Source organism: Mus caroli, chromosome 10 (assembly GCF_900094665.2).
Source record: "Mus caroli chromosome 10, CAROLI_EIJ_v1.1, whole genome shotgun sequence".
In the NCBI taxonomy this organism is placed as follows: Eukaryota; Metazoa; Chordata; class Mammalia; order Rodentia; family Muridae; genus Mus; species Mus caroli.
Genome location: NC_034579.1, coordinates 119,525,447 through 119,543,421, shown reverse-complemented (window position 1 = coordinate 119,543,421; position 17,975 = coordinate 119,525,447). Strand labels below are relative to the sequence as shown.

Here is a 17,975-nt window from a genome sequence, read left to right as displayed (position 1 = left end):
TTGAGAAGTTTGGCTGCGGTGGGAGCCGGGGCGGAGCCGGGCAGGGGGGCGGATTCGGCAGTAGCAACTCCCCGGACGCACGCAGGCCTCAGAGCCCCCCAGCTTCCGTGGCCCCTCGGCCCTGAAACTTGAAGCAGGGTAGGGGTCCAGCATGAAGCCCCCGGACCGCCCCACCCCTGGCCGCACTGACCGGATACTGGGGGTCATGGGGGGCATGCTGCGCGCATGCGCCGTACCCGGGCAGGAGGGGGTAAGGAGGAGGGACCGCGGGTGGGGTCGGGGGGGTCTTTAGAGGACTTTAGGAGAATTGCACTCCACGACTCAGTTTCCCCGCAAACAAAAGTTATATGGAGCAGTCGCAAGGATCCATAAATTCAGTTACGAGGGCCATATGCCAAGTTCTGGTTGACGCTTTCAGAGTAATGTGCATTTTGACAGGAGGGAGAGAAGAAAGGGGAGGTCGTGGCAGCCTAGGATAGGGTCCTTACAGTGACTCTGTCTCGGCAGCCCCCGGAGAGAGATCCCTTAGGGCCTGGGAGTACCAAGACAGAGAGCGATTGTACCGAGGAGGATCAGACAGGGCAACGCGAACCTGAGGTCCTCGCCTGGGCTCCGCAGCCCGGTAAGAAGCTGGGCTTGGGTGGGGCACAATTTGCCATCCTGCGCAAAGTGGTGACTTCAGACAGATTCTGTTCATATTAGCATAAAGGCTTGCGCCTAATTTGCATGGGACCATTAAATCGCAGACACCACGCTTCTCTTCTAGCCCGATGTGTGTCCTCACTTCGGCGGGTCCCGAGCCCCCGAAGGCGGAGTGGATTGTCCCCGCGCCCCACCCCTGGCCCTGGGCCAGCCCAGGCGCCCGGACTTCGCCTTAATTGGTGATTAGTTTTAGCTGGAGTTCTGGGGCCTGGAGGAAAGATGGGTCGGGGGAGAGGGCGGCACCTGGGCTGTGTTCCCTACAAAGTGTTCCCCAGGCACGCAAGCCCTACTCTGGGCATGGGGGTGGGGGGTGGCGGGGAGACAGCCAGAACCTCAGAACCATTCACACACAAGGCCCCATCCCGCGAATCCTTCATCTTAGAGTCCAAGGGGGGAGCGAGGCAGACCCCACCTCCAGCCCTCTCGCCCACCCAGCCCAGCGCCCCGCAGTTGCAGCTGGGATGCTAGAAGGAGCCCAGGCCTGGGAGGAGGGGCGGAGGTCTGAGGACCCGGACTGAGAGCGTGGAGGTGCCTGGGGGAGGGGGCTGGGGAAGCGCGGAGGGGCGGAGCCTGGCCGCAGAGGCCCCGCCCCACGGCAGCACCGCGGCCCGGCCTGTTATTCCGCTCGCCGCTCGGCCCCGACCCGCGCAGCTCCAGTGGCTCCGGGAATCGGCCCCCGCATCTTCCTGCCCGGGCCTAGAGCCACCCCTAAGCCGAGTCCGGAGACGGAGCTGGAGCGGCTGTCGCATCCCGGCCGGGCCTCCCCTATCACCCCTTCCTCTGGCTGGACATCTGGACCCTGGGCCCCGCACCGCCGGGGTTCCGGAAACCCTCCCCGCCCAACTCCGCGGCCCAGCCCCGCACGGCCCTCCCTCCAGACTCCCCTGCCTCGACTTCCGTCTACTCCTGGACCCCCGCCTCCCATCCTTTTCCTCCCCCACCTCCCCAAGCCTGGACCCCGGAGGGAGGGAGGGGGGTGTGCGCCCTGCGCCCTCCCCGCCCCGCCCCCCGTGATTCCCCCTGCATGGCCGGCCCGGGTGGGGGGTGCGGGGGGCCCCGGGCGCCATGCGGGGGGGTCACAAAGGGGGTCGCTGTGCCTGTCCCCGTGTGATTCGAAAAGTGCTGGCAAAATGCGGCTGCTGCTTCTCCCGGGGGGGACGTGGTGAGTGCGAGATCTGAGGGGGCCAGCATTGAGCTTGAGCTGGGGTTAGGGCATCTGCTTACTCTAGCCCTAGGGCTTTAGGGCTGGAGCTTGTACAGGTGATTTCCAGAAAAAAAATGATTTAACAGAGAATGTCAAGGTCCTTTTCCACTTCTAGATTCCTGCTGAATCAAGTTGAGGAAGTTGAGGAAGGGTCAGAGGACCCATTTCTTTCCTATAGTCAGCTAGCCAGGAGGGAAATTTCTCTTGTGATCGCCTGAGGCCCAGAACCTTGTGTCTCAGATCACACGGCTAAAAGTCTTCCGAAAAGGGAGCAGAGGAATGGTGGGCTGGGGATGGGGCGAAGGGTATCTACCTACCTGTAAAGGGTTTTATAAGCACTCACATTGCAGCTCTTCCCAATTGCTGGCCAAAGATAGCCCGGCTGAGCTGTCCTCACTGCCCCCTGGGTTGGGTATGTGCATGCGCTGGAGAGGGGGGCTGTCCAAAACAATATATATAGTAATTACTGGAGTGGGAGGAGAGGGGCTGGAGGTGGCAGACAGCTACGTTCTTTTGTTCTCACCCCTCTCCAGGAGAATGGTCTGTACCTATCACAAGGGGGAGTGTTGTAGGGAAGCAGATGGCTACCCCCCAGTTTCCAGTGTCTGCCCAGATGGCTGCCCCCACCCCCATATCTGTGCTATGCTCAGGATATGGGGAACCTCCACATGAAACTGGAGGAGTACGGGCCTGGGAGCTTACTGTCCCTCCTCCCCAGGGTGCCTTTGCAAAGATTTCTATCCTGGCCAACCCAAAGGAGGGTGGCAAATGAGGGGACCCTGGGAGACAAGGGCTGAACATCATGGAGAGGACACCATGGGGGTTCCCCTAGAACTCCAGAGCTGGGGGGGGGGGCAGAGGTCCATCCACTCCTGTCATTTTCCTCCCATCAGAATCCTATTCTATTGCCGTCAGTGAGGGGAGCATGTCAGCATCTGCAGTCTCGGGGCTGGCTGCCCTGTCCGGCCCCAGCTCTGGCCTCAGCTCTGATCCGTGTTCTCCGATTCCCCCTGGACCAGTAACTGGCCTGAGGAGATGGTTGGATCATTCCAAACATTGTCTCAGTGTGGAAACTGAGGCAGAGAGTGGTCAGACCAGACAATGTGAGGTGAGCAGGGAATCCCACAGAAGAAGGACCCTGGGAAAGAGTGCAGGTTGGGGTCACTGGCCATTGGGGAACCCATCTACTGTTCACCACCTCAGTCACTGGATCTCTGTCTGCCCTTGATCTATCTCTGTCCAGAACTGGATGCTGGAGCCAACTTTAACCACAGAACAAGAGCTGCCTGAACTGACCTTACTGACTACATTGCTGGAGGGTCCTGGAGACAAGCCACAGGTGAAGAAATAGAACTGGGCGTGTGACAGGCACGTTTGGGCCAACCTCAGCTACAGATCAAGTCCCATGCTCTCTTGTGCTGTATGAAATCACGTTTCAAAATCAATCAGTGAGGGACCAGAGGCATGGTTAAGGATACTGGCCACTTTTCCAGAGGACCCAACCTCAGTTCTTAGCATCCATGTCACATGACTCACAACTACCGGTATCTCCAGTTCTAAGCCACCAGCACCCTCTTCTGGTCTCTGTGGGTATCTACACATGGCCCCCATAATGTAAAAATGGTAGTAGTAGTAATAATAATAATAATAATAATAATAATAATAATAATGACAATAAACTTCAATCCCAGCACTCCGGAGGCAGAGGCAGAAGGATGTCTGTAGGTTCAAGGTCAGCAAGTTCCAGGACAGCCAGAACTACATAGAGAGACTCTATCTATGTAGATAATGTACCTATGTAGACCCTACAAACAAGTCCTTTTATTTTTTATTTTGTTTCGAGACAGGGTTTCTCTGTGTAGCCCTGGCTGTCCTGGAACTCACTCTGTAAACCAGGCTGGCCTGGAACGCAGAAACCCACCTGCCTCTGCCTCCCAAGAGCTGGGATTAAAGGCCTGCACCACCACAGCCCTAAACAGGTCTTAAAACAATCAAAAGAATAGATCTGAGAAGGTTCTTCTCACTGAAAGGTATTCATTCCCCTGTTTGTCCACCTCCGACCTTCCAGCCAGCTGAAGAGGAAACTTTGTCTCAAGCTCCCAAGAATGAGGAAGAACAGAAAAAGACGGCTCTGGAAAGGAGTATGTAAGTTCACAGGGCACTTCGGTTAAACTTCCCTAAGATCCCTCACATTTTACTGCCCTCTGAGGGGGCTGTGGTGATGTTCTTTTAGTGCAAGAAGAACAGGCTAAACTAAGGATGTAGCCACACTCTAAAGTGAAGGCCTGCTGTGCTCTCTAGGTTTGTCCTGCGTGAGCTGGTGGAAACAGAAAGAACGTATGTGGACGACTTGGGACAGATTGTAGAGGTAGTTCTAGCTTCTCCTCCCCAGCCATGGCCCACTGACCCTTTCCCTCTGCCTGGGGATATTTTTAAGATAGGTCGCTCCCTCTGGTCACTTTACAGATTCCCTCTACTTCTGGACTTTGTGCAGGGCCGACCCGAGGCTGAGCTTACGTAATCATAGTCCCATCTCGTCCTTCCCACAGGGTTACATGGCTACCATGGCTACTCAGGGGGTCCCTGAGAGTCTCCGAGGTCGTGACAGGATTGTGTTTGGGAACATTCAGCAGATCTATGAGTGGCACCGAGAGTGAGTGATGGAGCCCTGAGCCAGGCGCAGGGGAAGAGCGCTCTCTGGTAGTCTATCCTAGACCTATTGGAACCATGGGTCCGATGTGATTCAAGGAGCCACTGGGGTTTTGTAGGGAGAGTGACTAGGGCATGTAGCTGAAAGTCTGGGNCCCCCCCCCCCCGTTCGGAGGTGAGCGCTCTGAGGAGTGTGTGAGGTGCTTCTCTCACTCTCCCAACTCTTCCAGCTACTTCCTGCAGGAGCTGCAGCAGTGTTTGAAAGATCCCGATTGGTTGGCTCAGCTGTTCATCAAACATGTGAGGCTGGGCCTTGACAGGGGAAGAAGGGCTTGGGGTGAGTCTGGGTTCTGTGGAGATGGGCTCTCTTTTGTCACCACCCACCCCCACTTTCTTCAACGTTATCCCTGCTAGGAGCGCCGACTGCATATGTATGTGGTGTACTGCCAGAATAAACCCAAGTCAGAGCATGTGCTGTCAGAGTTTGGGGACAGCTACTTTGAGGTCAGTGGCTGAGGTGCCTTGGGGGAAAGAAGAACAGGATCAGCATGAATAGACTTTTCAGGCTACATGACTGCCCTGTCCCTGTCCCTGTCCCCAGGAGCTCAGGCAGCAGCTGGGACACCGACTGCAGCTGAATGACCTCCTCATTAAACCAGTGCAGCGAATCATGAAATACCAGTTGCTGCTGAAGGTCAGGACCACCGTAGTCCCTGGGGACATGGCTGGGGACAGGACCACCCTTCTCCCTGGGGGCAAAACTACCCTAGTCTCTGGGGGCAGAGCTGGGGACAGGATCACCCTTCTCCCTGGGGACACAGCTGGCTGGGATGGGCTCTACAGAGCTTTCTTCTTTATGTTATAGGATTTTCTAAAGTATTACAGAAGAGCTGGGATGGATACTGAGGAGCTGGAGGTGAGGTCCCCAGGACACCGTATCTGCCTCATCCTCTTCATCTTGTGGGTACCACAGTCTCTGGGTGGTTCAGGGATGTCTGCTTTCAGGGACAGGCCCCTGGGGTGGGGATTGGTGGAGAGGCTCTCTCAAAAGGAGCTTCCCTGCCACTAACGAATCTGTTCAACGATTCCTCTCTTCACCTGTGTCCCAGCAAGCTGTGGAGGTCATGTGTTTCGTACCTAAGCGATGCAATGATATGATGTCCCTGGGGAGACTTCGGGGATTTGAGGTACGGGAATGGGGCGGGGCACAGCAGTGAACTGCGCTTGAGCTCAGGTCTTAGTCTGGATCCTTGTGAGGAATTACCTCCTTGGGCTTGTTGGCGTGGGGGACGGGAAAGAAACTGATGGTTCTCTTTTCAAACTCTTGTTGCGCCTTCTCAGAGGCCATGTCCTTCGGTTCCAGGGAAAACTGACTGCTCAGGGGAAGCTCTTGGGCCAGGACACATTCTTGGTTACAGAGCCTGAAGCTGGGGGTCTGCTTTCTTCCCGGGGTCGGGAGAGGCGTGTCTTCCTGTTCGAGCAAATCGTCATCTTCAGTGAGGCCCTGGGAGGAGGAGGCCGAGGTGGCACGCAGCCTGGCTATGTGTACAAGAACAGCATCAAGGTGGGGCGGGGCATATAGAGGGAGTCGACCCGAGGGGGAGGGTGGGGCGGGGCAGTATGGAGAAAGCAGCCCCGATGGGGCGGGGCATATGAAGGGAGCGGACCTGATGGTGCGAGGCTCTTGGGGCTGGTGGAAGGGCTTGCAGAATCTGAGAGCTGTCTCTGATTGCCAATCCAGGTGAGCTGCCTCGGGCTGGAGGGGAATCTCCAAGGCAACCCTTGCCGGTTTGCGCTGACCTCTAGAGGGCCAGAAGGTGGGATCCAGCGCTATGTTCTGCAGGCTTCAGACCCTGCTGTCAGTCAAGCCTGGATAAAGCAAGTGGCCCAGATCCTGGAAAGCCAGCGTGACTTTCTCAACGGTGAAGCTCCCGTCCTCTCCCTTCAGAGGCTCCCAAAGCTATTTGACCTCCTAACCCCCTTCCCCAGCCACCCAGTCTCCAACCCTTGCTTCTTTGAGCCTAACTTCTCTCCATCCTACACCCATCCGAAACCCTCTAAAGTTCCAAGCACCTTACATTGTCCAAATGAGGAAGAAGGTGAGGCAGGGAAAGTGATCTGTCTGGTCTGTAATACATCTCTGTTCCTTCCCTTGGCCCAGCGTTACAGTCACCCATTGAATACCAGAGACGTGAGAGCCAGACCAATAGCCTGGGGCGACCAGGAGGGCCTTGGGTAGGGAGTCCTGGGAGAATGCGGCCTGGAGACCTGGCCCAGGCCAGCATGCACACACCCATCAATGGCTCTCTCCCCTCCCTGCTACTTCTGCCTCGAGGGGAGGTGTCCAGAGTGCCGTTGCCCCCGGATACACAGGTATGGGGAATAGTTTCCTATAGGGCAGAAAGTGGAGGGCGTTTGTCTCCACCCCCACCCCATTTCCTTATTCCACCACTATCCTTTTGTGTGACTTTCCAAATTTTCATTCTTACTTTCTTCTCTTTCCTTCTGGGGCAAGAGGAATCTTTAGGGTCTTTTAACTGGAGAGAGGAAGGAGGGAAGGCTGGTAGCCTTGGATGACCCTCTGACTGGTAGCCCTGGCTGACCTTCTGACTTGAATCTTTCTTCAGGCTCTCAGTGATACCCCCCAGACTCCTCATGACTCTCTGGCCCTTCCCACTGTGAACACTCCTCCCTGTCAGGCCAGGCTTGCCAAGCTGGATGAAGACGAGCTGTAACCCCAAAAGTGCAGTGCTATTGGCGCAGGCATGATTCCTCAATGAATTTGGAGGGGGGACCCTGGCAATGTGCCAGAAGCCATCCTTCACGGTGTATAGAGGATGGGAGAGACTGGGAGGGAAGACCAATATGGAGGGCAGCACCTAGACCTGAAAGGACTCTTTTCCGCCCGAGGGACACAGGATCCGTCAGTTCCACTCCCTGCATGCACCACGACCCACTCAAATGGAGGATATGTACGAGCTTGGAGGGAGGATGAGGGCAGGGACCAGATAGAAATTATTGGCCTGGGTTGTGATTTTGTTTTCGAGTTTTCTTGTGAATAAAAGTTTTGCTATATCACTGAGGTTGTTGTCTTGGGAGGGAGATGGTGAGGCTGCCATGGGAATGGGTTGGTAAAGTGGCATAGAAGAAGTCTGCTGGCTGCGGTCATTTGAGGAGGGCCCTGGTGATAAGAAGAGGGTAAAGCTGGATGTGTGGTGCACACCTTTAATCCCAGTACTTGGGAGGCAGGGGCAGGCGGTTCTCTGAGTTGGAGGCCAGCCTGGTCTACGGAGTGAGACGAGACCTCTATCTTTGCCCTTCATCTCTAATCCATTGCAGCATCTCTCAGTCCAGACCTCAGGCTTAGGGAAAATCTTAGTCTCTTAATGTATTCTCCCCTTTATTCAGGGCTCTGGGTTCTAGATCTATCATCCTTTGGTTCAGACTCCACCAGAAGGCTCACTGTTCTCTGACCCCCTACCACTCACAGCATCTAGACCTAAAAGCACAAAACACCCCGGGTACCTTTCCTCTGAGGCATCCATGCTCTGCTGAAGAATGGGAGGATGGAGCAGCTCTGGGGTCTTCTTTGCCATCTTGAGGGAAAGGAGTAAGGTGTGTGCACGCTGAGTAGAAATAGATTCTTTAAACCCGGAGCTAACGTGGAGAGCTGAAGATGTCTTTGCCCCTCCCAGCTTCTGGCACAGCCTCTGGAACAGGAACAGCCAAGTGTGTGGAGACCCAGATGACTGCCTCTGGGTCCCTATGTATCTCTGTGTGTCCACCGTGTCCGTCAGTCCCCTGGGCTCAGTCACGTGCACTGGGGCTTCCTCAGCAGACAATAGACTACTGGGGTGGGGGGTGGGGAAGGAGATGTGGGAGCCTCAGGTCTCCGTGGCTGACAATGAGGGGAGGGATCTTTAAGGGGGGGGACAGGACGTGAAGCCCAGATAAGATTTCTGGGGAACAATAGGAGGAATTGAAGAAGAGAGACCCACCCTCTCTGGACCCCACCCTGGGCTTTGGGGTCAGGGACTGGGGGAACCACAGAGTGATGGGGGTGCCGAAGCATCTCTGAGTGGATGACGGCAAACAGTGAAATCCTGGGGCTCAGACCTTTGTGTCTCTTCAGGGGAACATGAGGTGGGTGGCCGGACCCTTCATGCCCCTGGGGCAGCCAGGCCCACCACTGCCAGTGGTGACAAGGTGGCCAAGGCAGCAATGGGCAGCGGTTCCAGCAGCACGCGGCATGCCCTTAGTTTAATTGTGTACTTCTAAATGCCTACTTGGAGAATAACACTGGATGTAAGGAACAGTATTAGAGGACTTTTGGGCTCCTAACAAATAGATAAAAATGTTTTTGTTAAGCCGGGCGTGGTGGCGCACGACTTTAATCCCAGCACTCGGGAGGCAGAGGCAGGCGGATTTCTGAGTTCGAGGCCAGCCTGGTCTACAAAGTGAGCTCCAGGACAGCCAGAGCTATAAAGAGAAACCCTGTCTCGAAAAACCAAGAAAAAAAAAAAGTTTTTGTTAGTTCAGTCTTTCCTCTAAATCAAACCCAGCCAACTGCATTAGAGAGGGTGGAGTGGTTCTCTGTCCCTGTCCCATTCACCATGCACGAGCTTATAAAACAGTAAGGCCTCTTGTACTTTTCTTGGGGCAAGTTTGCCACATGAGGAATGGGATTTGAGTGGGGAATCCCAACTGGCTGTGAATTTTGTGCTCCAGCGGCGGCGGTGGTGGTGGTGGTGGTGGTGAGAATGCAGAGGCTCAGGGAAAGAAGACCTGTGACCCAAAAGGAACCAGCTCTATCTTTGCTCAAAGTGCAAATGAAGAAAGAAATGCCTCCCAGTCCCTGAGAAGCGAAGCGATGAGGGTCACTGGAAGTGACTGTGGGTCTCTTATCTCCCTATGGTTCCTCAACATCCTCACTGCAGGCCCCAGGTTCTTAGGCAGTCAGAGCTAAGTAAGGATATCTGAGGAAACGCCTAACACAGGGACTTTTTCCACCCAAGCCTGACCCAAGGAGGTACTCTCGAGAGTACTCCCTACAGGTCCGGATTGGACCCTGCTTTATAGAGGCGGGCTCAGAGCTGATGGAACAGAGGGTATTTAAGACCAGGAGATGCTGCAGGGGGCCAAGGACAAAATGAGTGGGCCACTTGCCTCTGGGACCTGCTCAGATCCAGAAGAGGCTTCTGACCTTAAGTCTCCGCTGAGCTCAAGGTTCAGAGAACCTCTCACCCACGCTCGGTTCCAGGAGCTCTTCGGGGGCGCAGAGCCGGAGCCGGAGCTGCCAGCCGAGCCCTGCCTACCCTGGTTGTGCAGGCTGCGGAGGAGGCGAGCCAGCGCCTGTTCTGGGCCGGGGGCGTGGCGCGTGCTGCTGGCACGGCTGCCCCCGCTGCGTTGGCTGCCCCAATACCGCTGGCGAGCCTGGCTGCTCGGAGATGCTGTGGCTGGAGTAACCGTGGGCGTTGTGCACGTGCCCCAGGGTAAGAGTCCCCAACTCCAGCCCGTTGGAATTCCAAGTTATGGGGCGCTTCCAGGGCAGGGCCCTGGGGAGCTGAGAGTCCAGCAGTGATGTGATGGATTTGTGTCCCTGCAGGGGGGAGGATCAAAGAGGAGGAACTTGAGGTTCGGTTAGAGAGGACTGAGGGACTCCATCATAATTTCCCACCCCCATCCCTCCACATCTGTGCAATTCTGCGAGATATACTGGACTCTGTTCCGCCTCAGAGAATTGGAGAGAGGCACAAAACCTGCCACCCAGGACGCGGGCAAGGATCTGTGACCTTGTCAGCATCACGACCTCCCACTGAGGCCCATTAACCTTTCCGTTCCCTCCGGGGTCATGATTGATAGTATCTGGTGCCAGCCCAAGAGTGTGGGGAAGGGCAGTATCTGGAGGTTGTGCACACCGTCATCCCCACCCCTACCCCACCCCACCCCACCCCAATTCCTTCTACTTTTCTTCCAGGCATGGCTTTTGCCCTCCTGACCTCGGTGCCCCCGGTGTTCGGACTCTACACGTCTTTCTTTCCTGTCCTCATCTACAGTTTACTGGGCACTGGGAGACACCTGTCCACTGGTGAGTGGCCAGACTGCCCATGACTTTGCTTCTCTTTGGGATGAAAATAGACAGGGACTTGAGGCATTCCCTCATTCCTTGAGATAGGGTCTCATTGTATAGTCTTAGCTGGTCTGAAGCTCCCCACAGACCAGGTGGTCTCAAACTCAGAGATCCACCTGCCTCTGCCACCTGCGTGCTGGGATTAAAAGCAGGGGTCAAACACACCTTAGCAAGGCTGCTACTTGGAAGCTTTGGGGCTGTATTCCCCTCTGCCCCCTTCCCTCCCCTACTTGCCGCCTCTCTTGGGATCCACAACCCATTTCCACCCCCTTTGCACAGAACTCTGTCGCCTCCCCAGGCTTGCTGGAGTGGGTACAGAGGCGACAGTTTACAAGGATCTCCTTGTCCCCTGTGACATTTGGTTAAAAGAAACAACTTGAAGGGACCATGACCTTGAAGGGAAAGAGGTGCACAGTGGCTCACGGTCCAGTGAGAGCGAGCGTGAGGAAGGGGCACTTTTTTTTTTTTTTTTTTTTGCCAGTGGGTACACTCTTCTCCTTGCCCACTGGTTCCATGGGTGCGCTCTTCCGCATCGGTTCCTGGCTGCTGCACTAGCTCGTGATCCTTAGGTCTTCTAAGAGAGCGGATGGGACGCACGCGAGACTCCAGAACTGTGGGAGTCACGGCTGCTACTCTGCCCCAGGCTACACGAATGCTAATCTCTGCATTTGGCCCACGACTGCAGGAACTTTCGCAGTACTCAGTCTAATGACCGGTTCTGTAGTCGAGAGGGTGGTGCCCGAACCCCTCGCGGGGAACCTCAGTGGAATCGAAAGGGAGCAACTGGAAGCTCGGAGAGTTGGGGCGGCAGCCGCTGTGGCCTTCGGGAGTGGGGCGTTAATGGTAAGCGAGGACTCGACCCGGGTGAGGATCTTAGGGGATGGATCCACCGAAAAGGACCAACACAATTGAGCCAGAGGATGGAGGGGAGGATAAAAACACCCCGAACTTGGCTTCCGGTCCGGAGTGGCAGATGTATCGTGGAGAAGCTGGTGCACTGTGCTGGCTGGTCTGTTGGAGGTTTCGCACCACGCCTCGACCCCACCTCTCGCCGCCTTCTCTACAGCTGGGGATGTTCGTGCTGCAGCTTGGTGTCCTGTCCACCTTTCTATCCGAGCCTGTGGTCAAGGCGCTGACCAGCGGGGCCGCGCTGCACGTGCTGGTGTCCCAGCTGCCAAGCCTCTTGGGATTGTCTCTCCCACGCCAGATCGGCTGCTTTTCTCTCTTCAAGGTGGGGGTGGGGAAAGAGATTTCTAGATGTCACGGGAAAAGGGTGGCTCGATAGGGACGGAGGGTGAAGGGGTTACGATAGGCAACAAGGAATGAATGCAAGGAACTATGGCGCTGCGTGAGAGCTTTGGGGACGTAAAAGCCTTGATGGCCGCTGAAGAGAGAGTTTTGCCCCGGTCTAGTGGGTTGGTATTGAGTCTCTCGGGGTCAGTTAACGCTGGCACCCGGCCTTTGCACACTGTCCCTGCCCGCAGACGCTGGCCGCGGTGCTCAGCGCCCTGTCCCAGAGCAGTCCTGCAGAAGTGACCATCTCGGCTCTCAGCCTGGCGTTGCTAGTGCCAGTCAAGGAACTAAACGTGCGATTCCGGGACAGGCTACTCACTCCGATCCCAGGAGAAGTTGTCATGGTGAGGGGGCTCTAGATCCCTGGACCCCGCTGTGTCCGGATCCTCCCCATCCAGTGGGATCTGGAGGCTGCCGCCCCCTTGTGGAATGCTCAGGAGTCACAAGCGAGAGGTCCCGGTGACGCGTACTTTTCCAAGCATCTTTCCAGAGCAGTTGAGCCATCCGAACCCCCCCTCTCCCCGCTACACACACACACAACACACACACACACACACACACACACACCTGCACTGTCCCACTTCCGGAGTCGAGTGCCAGGCCTCTCTTTGCTCTTCTCCTTCCTTCCCACTGCACTTTTTCTCTCCTGGGGACCCTCACTGTAATTCCTTTCACTGCCCGCCCAGATAACTCCTCCAATGTAAATGAATGCCACAGCTTTCCACAGGCAACTCACACGTGCTTTCTGCTTAGAATGGCTCACTTGGCTCAAGTGTGTCTTTTGTGTCCATCAATCCCAAAGGACCTCCTCTTAGGTCCTTTGTCCCTCTCTCCGGGCAAACACTGACTCTTCCTTCAGTGTAGGTGAGTTAGTTTGTGGCCTCATCAGCTGCTACACTTTAGAGAGGCCCCCACACTCGCACTGGGATTCTCTTTCATGTTAAACCTCTTTCTTCTAAACCGGGCAGTGGTGGCACACGCACTTGGGAGGCAGAGGCAGGCGGATTTCTGAGTTCGAGGTCAGCCTGGTCTACAGAGTGAGTTCCAGGACAGCCTGTCTCAAAAAGAAAAAACAAAACAAACAAACAAACAACAACAACACACACTCACACACGCACACAAAACAAACAAAACGAAGCAAAAGGTGTGATCGTTTTCAGGTGCTTCTGGCTACAGTGCTCTGCTTCACCTCTTCCCTGGACACAAGATACAATGTCCAGGTAGTGGGACTATTGCCTGGAGGGTAAGAGAAAGACTTCCCCACCTCTCCCAAGATACCCCTCCCCTGCCCCGCCCCTTCCTGTTTCCTGTCTGCTCTGTTCCCTGAAACACCGGCCAGGCAGACCCACCCTTATCCTGGCTTTCTCCTTCCCTAGATTTCCCCAACCCCTCCTCCCCACCCTGGATGAGCTGCCCAGAATACTGGCCGACTCCCTGCCTATCTCGTTGGTGACTTTTGCTGTGTCCACCTCTCTGGCCTCCATCTACGCAGACAAGTACAGCTACACTATTGAGCCCAACCAGGTGTGACTTGATTGGGAATGTCATCCCTTTTCAGAGTTAAGCCCCTTAGCCTCACTCCTCCCCACCCCACCCCACCCCATGCCTACGTCTTCCCCATCTTCATCCTGCCGCGTCCTTCTAGGAACTCCTGGCCCACGGTGTCTCCAACCTCATTTCTTCTCTCTTCTCTTGCTTTCCCAACTCGGCCACACTGGCTACAACCAGCTTATTAGTGGATGCTGGTGGGAATACACAGGTAAGGGTATCCTTGAGAGGGTGAGGAGAAAGGATGGGACATTCAGCAGGGGTGGCAGAAGAGAGTGGGGAGCAGGTGGATGAGCCAGGATTTAGTATCTACATATCCCAGGATGGCAATGGGGTTATGAAGAGGAGGGTTAGACAATAACAGGACTCCATGAGGACCTTTGTTGGCTGTAAGCAAAAGCTGCAATGCCTCAGACCTGATTAAAAATAAAAACAGTAACAGCTAGGTGTTGTATTACATACCCAGAGTTCTGGAACTAGGAAGGCTGGCAGAACAGAGGGGTGTCTGGGGCTCAAGGCAGGCTGGGGCACATAGAGACTGTGGAAACGGGACTGCCACCATTCTGTGGAGATGGCTCAGTGGTTAAAGCAGAAGCATTAGCACAGGGGTTCAAGGCTCCAACTCCATGGGCGTGGTGACCTGTCTAGAAGGCAGGGATGGGGGTGGGGTGCCCTGGAGCAAAGGGCCTGGCTAGGCTAGCCTGTCAGTTGAACCCAAGAGCTCTGGGTTCAACTGAGAGATCCTGCCTCAATGAATACGGTGATGGGGGAGGAGGCCCAGTGTGGAATTCTACAAGAACTGGGACACAGGTATGTTGTCCCTGCACACACTTGTGCTTCTGCACACATTCAAACACACACACACACACACACACACACCTATAAATGTAGGAAATAAAATAATTCTGATGGTTCTCAAAAACAAAACAAAACAAAACAAAACAAAATAAAACCAAAAACCTTTGGGTTGGAGAGATGGCTCAGCAGTTAAGAGCACTGGCCACTTTTCCAGAGGTCCTGAGTTCAATTCTCACCAACACATGGCTCACAACCATCTGTAATGGGATCTGATGCCCTCTTTGTTTGTTTGTTTGTTTGTTTGTTTGGAGACAGGATTTCTCTGTGTAGCCCTGGCTGTCCTGGAACTCACTCTGTAGACCAGGCTGGCCTCAAACTCAGAAACCTGCCTCTGCCTCCCAAGTGCTGGGATGAAAGGTGTGCGCCACCATTTCCGGGTCAAATGCCCTCTTCTCGTGTGTCTGAAGACAGCGACAGTGTACTCATGTACATAAAATAAATAAACCTTTTAAAAACCCAAAAAAACAAAACAACCAAATCACAACAGTAAACAAAAAGGAAAGAATGGTTACATACCACTCCTACCTTTATATGTTTTGTTTCCCCTGTTGTTGTGTTGGTATCCTACGCAGATGGCTAGCCTGCTTCTCAAAGCACCAGTACCAAAGGACCTTTGCAGATGGCGATGGGCTATAAGAATGGGGAGGTTGAACTGCGCACATCTGGGAGGGACTGGCAAGTGATAGGCATTTAGCTGGGGGGGGGGAGGGGCTAAGTGTGATTGGCAGAACATCAAGAACGGGGTGAGAAGGGCATATTTCTGTGTTGATGAAGTTGGGGGAGGAAGGAGAGTTTTGAAGAAGAAGAGACAGACTAGCCGGCCAGGGAGAGCAGCTCCCACGCAGGTGGGGGTGGAGGAGTCTCCCTGTCTTGTCTATGTCTTTCCTTCCTGCAGCTGGCAGGCCTCTTCTCCTGCGCAGTGGTCCTGGCAGTGCTGCTGTGGCTGGGGCCCTTCTTCTACTACCTGCCCAAGGTAGGGTGGGAAAGAGGTGCTTGCTCGCTGCGTGCGTGAGTGGAATTGGCTGGGTTCCAGAACCTTTGTCCTGACAGAGGCCTGCCTTCTCCATCTCAAGGCTGTCCTGGCTTGCATCAATATCTCCAGCATGCGCCAGATGTTCTTTCAGATGCAAGAACTTCCGCAGCTCTGGCACATCAGCCGTGTGGACTTTGTGAGAAATGGCAATATGCCAGGTTGCCACCCCCCCCCCAAGCGCCCTGGTTCTGCCATGGACCAAAGTTGACCACCCTAAATTCTTTAATCCGTGCAACCTCCAACATACAGACCTCATACATACATTGGGGGAAAGGAGAGGGTGGGATGTGATTCACCGTGCCTGAGTGTTTGTTTGGAGGTATTTTGGAGTGGGTTCTGAAGATTGAACCCAGAACCTCATAAATATTAGGAGAGTTCCCTACCACTGAACTATACTCCCAATCCAGACTCCCGGCTTGCCCAGGGTCTGGTGTTATATTTGGTGTATATGCTTAAATGAGCTCGTCTGTCCACCACGCTTCCTTTCCCTTGCTCATATTTGTCCTTGAACCTCCGTTCCTTCTGGAGAATCCACCCATATCCATGTCCCCAGGCTGTGTGGATAGTCACGTGGGTGGCTGTCGTGACCCTGAATGTGGACCTGGGCCTGGCTGTGGGTGTGGTCGTCTCTATGATGACAGTGGTCTGCCGAACTCAGAGGTGAGCAGAAATGGGCACCAAATGAGGGAAGGGGGGATAGGTATCCTGGGGTGACTACAGCCAGCTGAGGCTGGGACTCTGAACTGAGCTTCTTCCCTAGGGTGCAGTGTCTGGCGCTTGGATTGGCTGAGGGGACGGAGCTCTACAGGCCAATCAGAGAGAGCCGTAAGGTGGGTGGGCTGTATATAGCCATGGAAGGCAGGAGTGATCAGACAGGCCGTTTCTAACAGTCTTACCCCTTAGCTCCTCCAGGTTCCAGGTCTGTGTGTCCTGAGTTATCCAGCACCCCTCTACTTTGCAACCCGTGGGCAGTTCCACCGCATCTTGGAGTGGCATCTGGGGCTTGGAGAGAGAATAAAGGTGAGGATTTTGGTGGAGGAGGAGCGTGGACCCTCTGGGTTTGGGAGGCCGGTGTGTTCTGAGGATGGCACCTGTGTGATCTTGTTGTCTTTGTTTACAGCCAGGTAGTGTACCTGACAAAGGTGAGGTGGGCTGACAGAGGGAGAGAGATTCGGTCATGAACCATGGAGTTGGCTGGCACATCTGCTTCCTCCCACCTTAGGTGTTGAGCCCATCAGAGTGGCTATCCTAGACTTCAGTGGTATCACTTTTGTAGATGCTGCAGGAGCCCGGGAAGTGGTCCAGGTGAGGGAGTAGTCAAGCTCAGGAAAAGCTCCCGGTCATCCCTCTTACACCCTCGATTTGGGTTTAACCCCTGTTTGATTCCTGCAGCTCACCAGGCGGTGCCAGGACGATGGGATCTACCTTCTCTTGGCTCAGTGTAATGGTTCGTGGAGTGAAGAATAGAGGGTTGGGAGGTGGAGGACTGACTGGACACTTGTAGGGTGGATGTAGAGGCCCCAGCGCCTGACACTTTTCCCACACAGCCATGGTGCTCGAGACCTTGACCCGGGCGAGAGTCCTGGATAGCCTGTCTCCAGAACAACTCTTTGTGAGCGTCCAGGATGCAGCTGCGCATGCGCTGGAGAGGCTGGTAAGGGGGAGGAGCATCAAGAGTGGGAGCCAGGAGGTGCTGGGCTAGGGTATGGAATAGATGAGGACGTGGGGAAGAGGGATCCAGAGAAGGGACTGAGGAAGATCAAGGGGGAAGTAGAGAGAAGCTGCCTAGTAGATTGGAGGGCAGGGGCAGGCACATCTGTGATCCCCCAGCACATGGGAGGCAGAGGCAGGAGGATTTCTATGAGTCTGAGGCCAGCCTGGTCTACGGCAGTCAGAGCTACATAGAGAGACCCTACCTCAAAACCCAAACGAACCAATCCATCCATCCATCCATCCATCCATCCATCCATCCAACAAACAAACAAACAAACAAACAACCTAGCCAAGTTCAAGAGTCTGGGGCGGGCTGGTGAGATGGCTCAGTGGGTAAGAGCACTGACTGCTCTTCCAGAGGTCCCGAGTTCAAGTCCCAGCAACCACATGGTGGCTCACAACCACCCATAATGAGATCTGATGCCCTCCTCTGGTGTGTCTGAAGTCAACTACAATATAATAATATTATACATTATATTAATAATATACAATAATAAAAATGAATCTTAAAAAAAAAAAAGAGTCTGGGGCACCCTTTACCAAGGGTGGAGAACTGAACTAAGGTTTCCAAAGGGGTGACATGCCACCAGATTACTGGTAGGTCTCAGGGAATATGGTACCCGATATTCTCTAACTGTCCACTTTTCTTTTCCAGAAACCTACTGGCCCAAAGATTTGCACAGTGTGGGTCTGACCATGCACTTAGAGTGTGAGGAAGGCCACGCTCCTTGAGCTCCTCCCCAATGCAGCCAATAAAATGAAGCTGAGAATACCCGGAGCCCGTGGAGTGGGTCTAGGTGTCTACACGTGGAGCTCTCCCATCCCCCCACAAGCCCCACCACACA

At 54.7% G+C, this 17,975-nt stretch overlaps 2 protein-coding genes and 1 long non-coding RNA gene across 7 annotated transcripts; 2 read left to right on the top strand and 1 right to left on the bottom strand.

Moving 5' to 3' along the window:
• The first annotated feature begins 59 nt into the window (after positions 1–59).
• Arhgef25 (Rho guanine nucleotide exchange factor 25) lies at positions 60–7,637 on the top strand. Of its 4 annotated transcripts, none has more exons than XM_021173604.2 (16): positions 60–250; positions 508–622; positions 2,800–3,014; positions 3,150–3,245; positions 3,975–4,051; positions 4,208–4,274; positions 4,456–4,559; positions 4,786–4,855; positions 4,970–5,059; positions 5,157–5,249; positions 5,421–5,471; positions 5,665–5,742; positions 5,919–6,119; positions 6,297–6,477; positions 6,717–6,928; positions 7,183–7,637. In XM_021173604.2, exons 1-16 carry the CDS (start codon positions 152–154, stop codon positions 7,288–7,290), a joined length of 1,857 nt encoding a protein of 618 aa, XP_021029263.1. In that variant the 5' UTR covers positions 60–151; the 3' UTR covers positions 7,291–7,637. The 4 variants fall into 4 exon arrangements, with proteins under 4 accessions (XP_021029263.1, XP_029338387.1, XP_021029264.1 ...); XM_029482527.1 differs by lacking the exon at positions 60–250 and adding an exon at positions 313–419; XM_021173605.2 differs by lacking the exons at positions 60–250; positions 508–622 and adding an exon at positions 922–1,864.
• Positions 1,858–9,819, bottom strand: LOC110302848. The gene is made up of 5 exons (XR_002378864.2): positions 9,759–9,819; positions 8,081–8,265; positions 6,223–6,449; positions 5,820–6,094; positions 1,858–2,344 (listed from the first exon to the last, which is right to left on the bottom strand). It is a non-coding gene; the product is annotated as an uncharacterized LOC110302848 (long non-coding RNA).
• Positions 9,681–17,902, top strand: Slc26a10 (solute carrier family 26 member 10). 2 transcript variants are annotated; one of them, XM_021173601.2, is made up of 18 exons: positions 9,681–10,047; positions 10,533–10,643; positions 11,371–11,528; positions 11,752–11,916; positions 12,170–12,322; positions 13,139–13,221; positions 13,355–13,502; positions 13,624–13,737; positions 15,280–15,357; positions 15,458–15,553; positions 15,971–16,077; positions 16,178–16,247; positions 16,321–16,437; positions 16,538–16,541; positions 16,640–16,722; positions 16,810–16,864; positions 16,965–17,071; positions 17,786–17,902. In XM_021173601.2, exons 1-18 carry the CDS (start codon positions 9,681–9,683, stop codon positions 17,822–17,824), a joined length of 2,055 nt encoding a protein of 684 aa, XP_021029260.1. In that variant the 3' UTR covers positions 17,825–17,902. The 2 variants fall into 2 exon arrangements, with proteins under 2 accessions (XP_021029260.1, XP_021029262.1); XM_021173603.2 differs by lacking the exons at positions 9,681–10,047; positions 17,786–17,902 and adding an exon at positions 10,097–10,189 and having other exon boundaries at positions 16,965–17,119.
• Positions 17,903–17,975: the final 73 nt, after the last annotated feature.

Excerpts from the sequence above, each read along its gene's own strand:
- Arhgef25 (XM_021173604.2), top strand. The coding sequence starts at position 152 with ATGAAGCCCCCGGACCGCCCCACCCCTGGCCGCACTGACCGGATACTG. Across the intron at positions 4,560-4,785 it reads ATCTATGAGTGGCACCGAGA|CTACTTCCTGCAGGAGCTGC; the intron begins GTGAGTGATGGA and ends CAACTCTTCCAG. Across the intron at positions 6,120-6,296 it reads TGTACAAGAACAGCATCAAG|GTGAGCTGCCTCGGGCTGGA; the intron begins GTGGGGCGGGGC and ends TTGCCAATCCAG.
- Slc26a10 (XM_021173601.2), top strand. The coding sequence starts at position 9,681 with ATGCTGCAGGGGGCCAAGGACAAAATGAGTGGGCCACTTGCCTCTGGG. Across the intron at positions 15,358-15,457 it reads TCTTCTACTACCTGCCCAAG|GCTGTCCTGGCTTGCATCAA; the intron begins GTAGGGTGGGAA and ends CTCCATCTCAAG. Across the intron at positions 17,072-17,785 it reads CGCATGCGCTGGAGAGGCTG|AAACCTACTGGCCCAAAGAT; the intron begins GTAAGGGGGAGG and ends TTTCTTTTCCAG.